We start from the raw sequence: 12,340 nt of genomic DNA on the forward strand, positions 1-12,340 counted from the left end.
TGTGAAGATGGAGGAGAGTGCTGGGTGGATACATTGCTTGACGTAAGACAGTTAAGGACATAAGAAAGCACAACCAACCGATCTACTGAGTCCATTTTTGAACTGTCTGTAAATATTAATGATGCCTTAGATAAACTTCAAAGATCCACTTTATAACGTTCTTGTTCCAAGTACAGGAAGAGTGACTTGTCGGTTTTCAATACTGAGTTATAATATTACTTATTTGGCAATTGAATGGGAATTGAAATGAAGTACCCATATCAATTGTTTTGATATGATGCATCTCATGGATGTTGTCTGCTACTAATAACATCAAAAACCATGTAGAAATTTGAATTAAATTTAAATTTCTTTCATGATCTGTTGATTGCATCTGATGAAGGAGTCCGTGTAAAATATGGTTTGAATCTTGTCTCTTCCTTAGAAGGAACTTCTTTGCTAGATGACGCCTTCTAATTCAGGGAGGATTTTCCATTGATTCAGCTGAAATGGAATGATCGTATACTGTTACTGGTCGGGAGACACTGTGTAGAGTTATTTGGCCGCTCAGTGTAAATCTTCCTATTTGACGCTATTTCGGTGACTTGCGCGTCGATGAAGATGAAAATGAAATGATAATGACAACACAAATACTCGATCTTCGATCGAAGAAAATCTCTATCCCGTCCGGAACTTACAATCTGCAAGCAATGCTTCAACTAATAATGCATTTGCGGGTGTAGACCGCTTTCTTCCGATACATATCCTCTGACAATGATATTGAAAACTATGAAGTTGCTAGAGACAGCGGCCAGAGATCACAAAATCACCGATGTTGTCACATTAACTTTCCAATGATTGTAAACTGGGAAAATGACAATCGCTAGTTTATGTCAATAGCATCTTTGTTTGTAGTGTCAGTGCTGTGTGACTCTAGTCGGGAAATAGGATGTGGTTTGGTGTGTTTTTACAGTTGGTAAACGATTTAGTGAAGGATTGTTGTGCACAGTGAAAGTAAAAGGGATAGGAACGTTTGGCATAGTTATTCTTCGTCTGCTGCCAACGTCACGTAATTAAATTTTTACAGTGTGAGTAATCCAAAAAGTTACATTGTCACGCAAGACTGCTATACGGATGATTGGCGCGACCATCATCTGTACATAAAGGTTTGACAGCGTTACTGACAACTGTTGTGCATCAGTATCCAGTTCACTCTCCCTGTGACAAGCTAGTACTTGCTGTGTTATCATTTTGATGTGAAGGTCCAGAAGTTGTAGCTCAGTGTCGTAGGTCCAACAAAAGATAACGTCTAAATAATTATTTGTCGTGTTTAGTCACGTTTATATACATGAGGAAGAGATGTTAGTGGTGTTTTATATTTCATTCTGTATCACACTGTCATCGTACAGATATATATCACTTTTTTCCTTCTTTTAAATTCTACAGCTCTTTAGTACCACCAGTTAAATAATGTATAGTTTTGAAGGCGAATTTCGAAGAAGACCACAACAGAATCTCTCCGGTGCCAGCAGGAAACATGAGAGAAATGAACTGTTGCAGAAAGCGCAGATTGAACGAAGTAAACGAGAGGTAGAGAGTAGTCCTGTACTACATAACAAAGTAGTAATGTTATGGTATACTTGATTTTTATTTCGATACCTTCCAATGTTTTTTTGTTCAGGAGCTAAGACGCCGGCAGAATAGTGCAATAATGATCCAAGCATCTGTACGGAGTTACTTGACCAGACTGAGACACAAAAAACTGCAGCGTGACGAATTTGATAAGATGTTGGAAGCTTATAAAGCTAAAATAACGCCAGAAAAAACATTAGCGTTACTTCTTCAGAAATTATTATTTTTTTATAATGAAGCTGTGGATGTACAAAGACTGGTAAGTGATAAGTAGGCTGTTAACTGCTTTACTTATTTGGTAGGTATGAAGCACAGTTCCATTCAAAAATCACATTTTGTTTGCACCATCAGTTGCTTTTTTATATGTTGGTTGATGGTGTATAGTATAAGTATATATGATAACTTAGAGGATATCTGTAGCTATCAATAAATGTTCTTTGTGTGTGGAAGGTGGTGAGGAAAAGTAGTTTATTTCACTTTATTGTCATACTAAACAAGGAAACACATTCTACATCAGCTGTTGACAGACATGTAGCACTGCTTTCTTGTAATGAATTGCATCTATATTGTACATGCTTTACACAATGATTTGGTAATTCAACGAAAAATTACTGACGTATCTTGAGATGTTGTGTGTTGGTATTAAGAAACTTAAACAAAGTGCAAGTCCCATAACAGTGTACAAACAAAATTATAGTGCTGTCTTAGGTAAGTAATTTAAATTTACAAAATGGGCATGTCAGTGCTACAAGTACCTAGTTCTTGAGTTCGGAAGTGTGATTACTATCGCTATCAGTTTGACAATGTGTCTTGTTAATGATAGTGGCTCCATGCTACATAGGAAAGGAATGCAATTTTTTTTATCAGTCCGTCAGTATGGCAAGGCTTTCAAGAGGAGGAGAACAATGCTTAAAAACAGTAGTAGCATACCTCGCAAAACAATCTCATGCACTCTGTTTTATTTATGTTTCAGGATTATGTTGGCCAAATCGCTCTGTTAATTGTCATCTGCAAAATATATTTTTGTACAGGTTAAGTAGGAAATTTCTTCTTTTCATTCTCTGAAATGACGTAATTGCACATTTCATCATCATACTGATGCCCATAAGCTATAAAGCCATAAGTGCCTGTAAAACACCACAATCACAGTTTACGTTGGGAAAACATGGAGGTGTTGCAGTATGCATCCAGATACTGCTTTTTTCTGATGATTTTATTAATAATGGGCCCCAGCTTCAAGTTACACATCACCCCCTCCTCCCCCATCCCCACTCAGTCACACAGGCTCACCTTTTCAATATGGTGCGAACATTAACATTATACTTCACCACTGGTCAATTTGTTACCACAACCAGATTTTCCTCACATCCAAATTGTCACCTTTGAACCTAACTCAGGCATTGAGTCGTGCTACAGATCACTCTTGTCACCACAACCAAGATTAAGCAGTAGGGGGTGATCCAAATCATACTTATTGGTATTTTGAAAGGTATGTCAATACTCTCTGATCTTCCATTGGTCAGATGAATTGATGTGTTGTGATACTACCATGCTAAATCACAAAAATACTATCATCTTTCAACCTAGCAGAGACTTTGGTTTACTCTATCAATCATTGTCACAACATCGAAGCTTTCATATTCACATTTGTGCCTTTGCCAACTTACTGGCCAACCTTTTAGCTTTCTACCTAACCTAGATGTTAGGTGACTCTATAGATAAGTGTTTTACCAAAACCTGCATTTCGCAAACAAATTAGATCCAAAAGAAATATCATAACTGAATTGTTCTCTTTCTATTTACACACACATGGCATCACACACCATGTCGTCATTATGCCACAGGACAAAGCAGACATCCTGTATCGGTGGGTTTAGTTGCACCCTTGATCAGCAGTGGAGTGTACATGGTTGACATGACCACAGAAAATGCATACTCCTGAGGCAAGTGCTACAAATGTAGCTGTCTGTCTTGCACACACGACCATATTGAAACCTTCTGTATACAGTACTTGAATAAATCAGTCTCCTGATTGTTGACCTTGATTTGAATGTTGTTGCTGGTGTCTTCATTCTGATGTATTATAGCAGATACTCATTACATGTACATCTCATAGCTCCTCACCTCTCACTGACCTTCATGGATGCCAGACTTGCGGTTGGAAATTCACAGTCTGTGGATGAATGCTTAATCATATGGACACCAGTATAGGAATTTCATTGCCCTGGTAGCCACTCTCTTCTTGGTCTGAATAGACCTTGGAAGGCCCAGCAGTACCAACTGATAAACGAGTCATCATCTGTCAATATGCATCACTGAATGCAGATATCATCTTTCAACCTAGCAGAGACTTTGGTTTACTCTATCAAACATTGTCACAACATCGAAGCTTTCATATTCGTATTTGTGCCTTTGCCAACTCACAGACCAGCCTTCTAACTTTCAACCTAACCTAGATGAGTGGCCACTGTAACAGTTCTTTTATTAAATGGTGCCTTCATATCATTCAACCAAGTCAGCTGCTGTTAACACACATGATCTCTCCCTCCCTCCCTCCCTCCCCCCCCACCCTCTCTCTCTCTCTCTCTCTCTCTCTCTCTCTCTCTCTCTCTCTCTCTCTCTCTCTCTCCCCCCCCCCCAAGAACATAAGTGCCAGCCAGCCCCAATCAGCCAATGATGATGAATATAAATATATATTAAAACCATGACAAAACACTATAAAGAAATTGATGTTGAGGACTTCACTTCGTCTATAAAACTCAATATAATTGTCCAATATCATTACAGCATACAGAAATTGTAATGAATGAAATATGGTATTGAAGACTTTGGTTAATCTGTCAAACTCAGTTGAACTCATGGATACCATTACATCAAGTGCATAAACTTTCTGAAAAGAAAAGGATTACACTGACAAATAATGTACAGAATGACTTTTAAGGTTAATTGCCAAAAACTAAATATCAACAAAAGACGGGATTTTATTGTTGAAACTTTGCAGATTCAGGGGGAGAAATTGAGTCTGGGGGAGAAAAAACAACAGTAATAAGGAACTTTTGGGTAAGAGCATGATGATAAGAAATAAATGAGCATTTCTACTTACAGTCAACTTTTATTGTAATCTATTTATTTATATATCAAATTGTCATTTTGGATCCTACATATTGATAATTGTAAAAATGGATGTATTTTTCCTCTTAAGAGAGACCCAATAAGATCGAGAGGACAGAAGTGTGAACTGTGTAGCCTGCTCTTACTTGCACAGATGCATAAGAGTATGTATTCAGTTGGGCAAGAGTTTGCACATGAGATTTTTCAGCAGTAGTCACAGTGATGGCTTACATCTTTGTAACCCAGTCAGTCATCATCACAGAATTCTTTATATTTACAACATTGTGTTGAGTCTTCACCAAAACCACATCTACATGCTGCACAAATGTATTTTTTTTACTGAATCAGTTCTCAGACAAGCTATGAGTAATTTATTTTTGGCACAATGAGATTTTTCTGTTCTGAAAAGTCCTGTTTTCGTTTTCTCCCTTCTCTTTGGTTATCCTTCTCCTAATCCTGATTTTTCTGTTTGAGAGCATTCTTCATCCCTGATCAGGACAGGATTTCCAATTTTTAGGCTTCTACTTTCTTCTGTTAACTAATGGCAATTTTGGCAGAGATCAGGTGTCAGAAAAGTGCATATATACTTGTAACCTTGTGGCAATGGCTGCTAGCACTTCTATAGAGGCAGAATAATCCATAGAGGTTGAGTATCCTGTAGAGATACAATACTCGGATATGGCTGACTTACTGGGCTGCAAAAGGCTAGTATGGCAGCCGTATTCAAGACACCTTTCATGTACTGTGTGAATGGTCTGACCAATGTAGGCTTTGCCACATTAGCATGGTACTCTGTAGACTCCAGACTTCTGCAGTGTTTCCCTATGATTGAGCCTAATTTCAATTAAATATTGCTGACATATGGGAGAAACGCCCAGGACTTTAACAGCTCCTCTTGCTCTTGCCAGTGGTCATGTTTCTTCTTTCATAGAGCTGTGTTGATCTCATGTGGAGAATATCTGTAATCTTTGGACACAAATTGTAGGTGTTCCATTTCCTTAGAAAGGCTGTCTCTATTAGCAATCCCAGAAATTCGTGGAGTACTCATTAAGCCGGGAAAACTTCAAGAATCACATTCAGTATATCTTTGGGAAGGAGGTATCACCCAACCAAATGGTGGACAATTTATGTAATAAATGTGTGACATTGTTGCGTTCTTTGTGGTTTTTACTGAAGTGCCAGGAAAATGGCATTATCTTGAAGTTTGCCTAAGTGATAACATTTTATCATGATTGGCAGTGCAAAGTGCATCAAAAGTAAGGGAAGCCTAGTACTCATGAAGGAAAGGTTTCATTTTAGTCACTGTGAACTGACACCACTTCAGAACCGCTGTTTTATCTGCACATGGAGATTGCATCCAGTCTCCCATCCCTCTCCTGAGAATGGGTTAATGATGTGACCTGAACAAAGTTGGACTTGGTCCATAACGAGTGTGTTTCAAGATAATTCTAGAAGTTAGCCAGCCTTTCACTACAAGATGCCATTTGGCACTTCATGGTCAATTTCATGGTTAAGGTTGTGGAGGTTGTTGATGCTGTCAGTGCTCTGGAAAGGTTTGAACTTTGTGCCCACACTAAAATGTTGCCTTTAACTGATTTTATTAGTGTTATTGAAGAAGCTGTGAAGAAGCTGTTAGACCTCTTCTGAGTGATGTGGAAGAAGTAAGGAATGAAACATGTTGCCTGCTTATGAGAGTTCTGCATTACAAGAACAATATTTCCTCTACAGAAAGGACCACACTACACAAGCTTTGGAAAGATCCTCATGTTATTGTTCTTGCAGTGCATAAGAGAAATGACACTGTACAGTTGCCACATGAGATCTATGGCCAGAAGATTTACAGCTTGTTTACTGAACCAACATACTGGAAGATTGATAAATACCCCACAGGTAGAGTGGAACGAAAAAGTCAACATTTTTGAATTCTTCTTCTCTTCTGCAAGAAGTTTCAAAAAGCTTAAGACCTCACAGCTCTATTCGACCAAGCTTATATGGTCTCTCAGAATTCACAAAGAAGGGATGTCATTATAAGCTGTTACGAATGATATAGGTGCTCCAACATATGACTTACCAGGTTGAGATTCATTGGGAGAGTGCTTAGAAAATGTAGTCCATCAACAAAGGAGGTGGCTTACAAAACACTCGTTCGACCTATACTTGAGTATTGCTCATCAGTGTGGGATCCGTACCAGGCCGGGTTGACGGAGGAGATAGAGAAGATCCAAAGAAGAGCGGCGCGTTTCGTCACTGGGTTATTTGGTAACCGTGATAGCGTTACGGAGATGTTTAATAAACTCAAGTGGCAGACTCTGCAAGAGAGGCGCTCTGCATCGCGGTGTAGCTTGCTCGCCAGGTTTCGAGAGGGTGCGTTTCTGGATGAGGTATCGAATATATTGCTTCCCCCTACTTATACTTCCCGAGGAGATCACGAATGTAAAATTAGAGAGATTAGAGCGCGCACGGAGGCTTTCAGACAGTCGTTCTTCCCGCGAACCATACGCGACTGGAACAGGAAAGGGAGGTAATGACAGTGGCACGTAAAGTGCCCTCCGCCACACACCGTTGGGTGGCTTGCGGAGTATCAATGTAGATGTAGATGTAGACTTAGCTAGACATCATCCTTTGTTACTGAAACCTGTCATGGAAAAATGCTTACATTTGACTCACATCTCTAGTGACTTCTTTAATGTACTGAATTTGCCATGACTCAATGTATCAAACTTATTAGTAAGATTAGATGATGTCTCACTCCTCACTATGAGTCCTTCTCATGGATTTATTCTCTCTCATTGGGAGTAGGTTCAAAGCTAGTATAGCAGCACTCTTTTGTTGTGTAATTTATCAACCTACTTTTTATTCTACAGTGTATATTTTGAGCAATTGACGGTGTTGCCATGAGTCTCTCCTCCATTCTGGTAACAAATGTTTTTATGGAAGGCTTTGAGAGGGGGGGGGGGGGGGGGGCACTCAATTAGGGAGAGGGTCATTCCATGTCAAGTCACCCAGGCCTCGACACCAACCATGTCAGATTTTGATGAAACTTGGTACAATTACTTCTTTTATCATCCTGAAAGCATTTGTAACAATTTTTTGCTCTATCTCTTATAGTTTTTTAATAAATTTTTAAAGTTTTTAGATTTGGCTTTGTTTCAGCAGTCGGAAATCTTAACTTAAACGTGTCCTCACAACAAAAAAATTGTATATTAAAGAATACTCAAGATATCAGTATGAAATTTTGGAAAAGTTTGTGTATTATATTAAATGTTAAAAAAATTACCATAAAGATATATTAAAATCTTCCAAATGAAAAAAAAAAATTACAAATGTTTTTTTTTTTTGTTTTTTTTAAGCTAACGGATGTCTAGTTTTACAAAAACTGCAATATCTAGAGTCTCAGACCTGATAGAAAGCTCAAAATTGTACTCTTAATTGTATAAGCTATTAGATAAAAGAAAAATTATGTTGGCTTTTTAACCTGTTTAATAGTTATCTAATTTTTAAAATAATATTAATTATATTTTAAAAATAAAAAGTACCAAGTGACTTAGACACCGAAAATAAGTTTTTGTCTTCTTCGGATAACAATGTACGCTTGGATTTGGTTTTGTTACTCCTGTGTTTTGAAGTAAAAAATTATTACAGTGTTAAATAGTGCTTGGATAGTATTTTATTAAGTTTATTTGAACTTTCAGTAAGTACTGTTACTTAGTTTACAGAGATTCTTTTCCAATATCCTATAAAAGTAACCAGAACAGTAATCAGACCAAAAGTGAAATCAGTATGTCAGCTATTCAAACCTGTAGCGTAGGGTTATTTAAAAAAATCTGACCGTTCCCAAACAACCTACACACCTTCAAAAACAGTTACAACCGGTATCTAAATTGAGTGAGGAAGAAAAAGATTTGATCCAGTTACAATCTGGAATTAATCTGTGTGAATTTAAGAATATATGTTCACACCACAGCTACTACTTTTTAATTGTTTTGAAAAGTATCAAACAAGATGTGTAGACCCACTAAAAAAAACCACAAAAAGCCCATCAAAAAATTGTTGAGAAGTGTAGGCTTGGATCTTTCTAAACAATTACTGACAGAAAATATTAGCATAAAACCTGGACAGAAGCTTTGCTCAACATGCCGTAACTTTTGTGAGGAAAAATTAAGAGTTGAAGTCAATGAAAGTGAAACAGATGATGAAGTCATGGTTGAATTAGAATCATTGGAATCCAGAAATGACTCCCTCATACAAACAAACATTGCTCTTGATAATTTAGGTTTAACACTGATAAAGCTTCATGGCTTGTCAGAACAAAGTAAAGGGTCTTATTTTAAAAGGAAGGTTAGCAGTATTGAAAAGACTGCAAAAAAGATGGTTTCAAAAGCATTAAAATATGATGCCCCAAGTTCTGATGATGACGAAGAAGATACAAGTGTGGTTGAGAAAGCAAAGGATTTTGATGTAATTATTTCTCTTATGAAAGAGAAGATTTCATCTGTTGGGAGGTTTAGAAAAATCCAGATTCTGACCTTGGCCCCAGATTCTGAAATAAAGTGGTGAAAGAATTTAATGTAAGTGAGTACATGGTGCGACAAGCTAGAAAGCTAAAATCTGAAAAGGGTAGTTTGGAAACTCCTGATCCAAAAAAAGGTAAAACTCTTTCTGAAAATACAGTAAGACTTGTAACAGATTTTTATGAAAAGGGTGAAAGTTCCAGAGTGCTACCTCGAACAAAAGACAAAGTAAGTGTTCAAAAAAATGTGTACATGCAAAAAAGACTCATTTTGTGTAACTTGAGAGAACTCTATTATTCTTTCAAATGGGAGAATCCCGAGGTAGAAGTAGGATTTTCAAAATTTTGTTTCTTGAGACCTAAATGGTGTATCCTTGCTGGTGCTGCAGGCACACACACTGTATGTGTATGCAGTATCCACCAGAATGTTCTTGTAAAGACCTAATTAAGATGCTTTTATGCAACACGGAAAACCAAAACTGCATGCTACATCATTGCGACAGCTGTCCTGCAAACTGCACGAACTGAGTAGTTAACTGAAAAACTAAGTGAAGATTATGATTTAGAAGAAGAAATTGTAATCAGTCAGTGGGTTAACACAGACAGGGCAGAAATGATCAAACAGTCTTATCAGTGTTGAAGACTACATTTCTTTATTGGTTAGGTCATTGGAAAAGCTCACCCCGCACTCGTTTATAGCAAAATCCCAATCAGCGGCCTTTAAAAGATTGAAAGAAGACCCACCACCCAAAACAACAATTATTGTGATGGATTTCAGTGAAAATTATTCCTTTGTTGTACAAAATGAGATCCAAAGTTACCACTGGAATAGAGGTGGTTGTACTCTACACCTAGTTGGAGTTTTTCTGAGAAATGAGGAAAACAATGTTTTTGTTTCCAACCACTGTTTTATTAGTGATGACCAAGAACATGATACTGGTTTTGTTAACTTTGTACAAAAAGAAATTACAAAGTGGCTGTCATTACATCATACTGACATTGACTCAGTTCACTACTTTACAGATGGTTGTGCTGGGCAGTACAAAAATAGAAACAGTTTTAAAAATTTGACTGAACACTTGAGATGACTCAGTTCACTACTTTACAGATGGTTGTGCTGGGCAGTACAAAAATAGAAACAGTTTTAAAAATTTGACTGAACACTTGAGAGACTTTAATTTGAAGGCCTAACACACTTTTTTTGCAACAAGTCATGGGAAGTCAGTTTGTGATGGCTTAGGAGGAACTATTAAAAGAATTTTAAGGAAAGCCAGTCTACAGCTTTCAGACAAAGAACAAATAATGACAGCAATCGATGTGTACAAGTTTTGTGAAAAAAATATTGAAAACATTCATTTTCACTTTATTGACAAAAAAGAAGCTGATTTGCTACGGTTAAAACTAGAAAAACGTTTTTCAGCAACCCGAACCATTCCTGGAACAAGAAGTTTTCATAACTTCAAACCACTTCCAACAAACAACCTTGAAATTAGGACTACAGATAGTGTAAAACCCTCCTAGTCTTTTCTTTCCATTCTTCTTCTGATTGGGTTAAGTTGAACCATCCATAAATAGCTATGTGGCTGCAAATTATGATGGTAACTGGTACTTTGGACTGGTAAAAACAATATTCAATGATGAAGAAGATGCAGAAATTCTATTTCTACATCCTTCAGGACCAGCTGCATCATTTTATTGGCCTGAAAGAGAAGATTCTTGCATTGTGCCTTTGGAGCACATAGTCTGTGTAGTAGATGCACCTCAATCAAGCGGCACTAGAAGAATGTATTACTTCAAAAAAGACTGTATCAAAAGAACTGAAAGCTCTTGGATGAAGTGTAAAAACAGTTTGAATCAGCATTAATGTTTATTAAAAAGACAAAATTACTCAAAAAATTCAATGTTTCAAGCAATCAGTTGGGTTATACATAAAGTGTCGTAAGTACACCATCTTTGTACATAATTCTAATGTAATCTACTATAATTAATAAACATGTTAAAAAGCCATCATTATTTTTGTTTTATCAAGTAGCCTATATGTTTAAGAGTAAATTCAAACAAATTTGAGCATTCTATCAGGTCTGAGACTCTAGATATTGCAGTTCTTATAAAACAAAACATCCGTTAAAAAAAAAAAACGTACTATATATATATATCATTTTTATCTTCAAATATGTATAATAAATAAACTTGCTGCAAACATTCATGATGTTATCTAAGAGAGTTTTTAAGATAAGCAATTTTAAAGTTTTGAATACAAATTAAATTTACCATTTCCGAAGGTTCGGAAAACGCGAAACATAAAAACTTTAAAAATTTATAAAAAAAACTATAAGAGATACAGCAAAAAAAAAAAAAAAAAAAAAAAAAAAAAAAAAAAAAAAAAAAAAAAATTGCGGGTGTTGTCAGGATGGTATTAGAACCTTTTGATCCAAATTTCATGAAAATCTAAGGAGGTGGGTGTAAAATTTATTTTTTATTTGGGTGATTTGATATGGAATGACCTGAGAACTTAAACCAAAGGTTTTGGTGATATGTAAATGATACTGTTGTAGTGCTCCCCCCCCTCCCCCCCCCCCCCCTTTTTTTTTCACTGTTTCTTCAATATCTGAATTCAATCCAAAAGAATATCGAATTCAAGCTGGAAGTGGAGAAGTGTGGCTGTCTGCTGTTTCTGGATGTCTTGGTCAGTTGGAAAGGGGATGAGTCATTGGGACATTCTGTTTCTATAAGCCCACAAACATGGATCTGTGTTTGCATGTATCTAGCTGGCGCCACCCTTCACAAACAGTGGGCTTATGTAGAACATTGGTGCTCCAGGCACATGCCATGTCTGACAGAGATGGCCTTGCTAAGGAGCTGGAACCACCTACAGTCTGGGTTCAGATACAATAGATGTTTTCCACACCTCTTCAATTTGGCCCATATATCCGAAACTCGATAACTGGGTCTGTTGTCGGGACCAAGTTCGCAAATATAGCCAAGGACTCGTGTCACTGCCATTACATACAGGACTGTTGGGCTTGATTTATTATTTATCGTATCCAAGACATCACCATTTTACAAAAAAAAAAAAAAAAAAATTATATTACAATGCAAGAGAAGCAG

At 36.9% G+C, this 12,340-nt stretch overlaps 1 protein-coding gene across 2 annotated transcripts in view; it reads left to right on the forward strand.

The window, feature by feature from the left end:
- Positions 1–896: 896 nt before the first annotated feature.
- LOC126479274 (ubiquitin-protein ligase E3C) overlaps positions 897–12,340 on the forward strand; it is a 209,568-nt gene continuing 198,124 nt past the window's right edge. Inside the window, exons 1-3 of one of the 2 annotated variants that reach the window (XM_050103771.1) lie at positions 897–1,067; positions 1,426–1,569; positions 1,661–1,870. In XM_050103771.1, coding sequence (XP_049959728.1) covers positions 1,450–1,569; positions 1,661–1,870 — 330 coding nt within the window. In that variant the 5' untranslated portion in view covers positions 897–1,067; positions 1,426–1,449. Of the gene's footprint in view, positions 1,068–1,098; positions 1,341–1,425; positions 1,570–1,660; positions 1,871–12,340 lie in introns of those variants that run through there. The other variant, XM_050103772.1, reaches the window with a different exon arrangement.

Source organism: Schistocerca serialis, chromosome 1 (assembly GCF_023864345.2).
Source record: "Schistocerca serialis cubense isolate TAMUIC-IGC-003099 chromosome 1, iqSchSeri2.2, whole genome shotgun sequence".
Lineage (NCBI taxonomy): Eukaryota > Metazoa > Arthropoda > Insecta > Orthoptera > Acrididae > Schistocerca > Schistocerca serialis.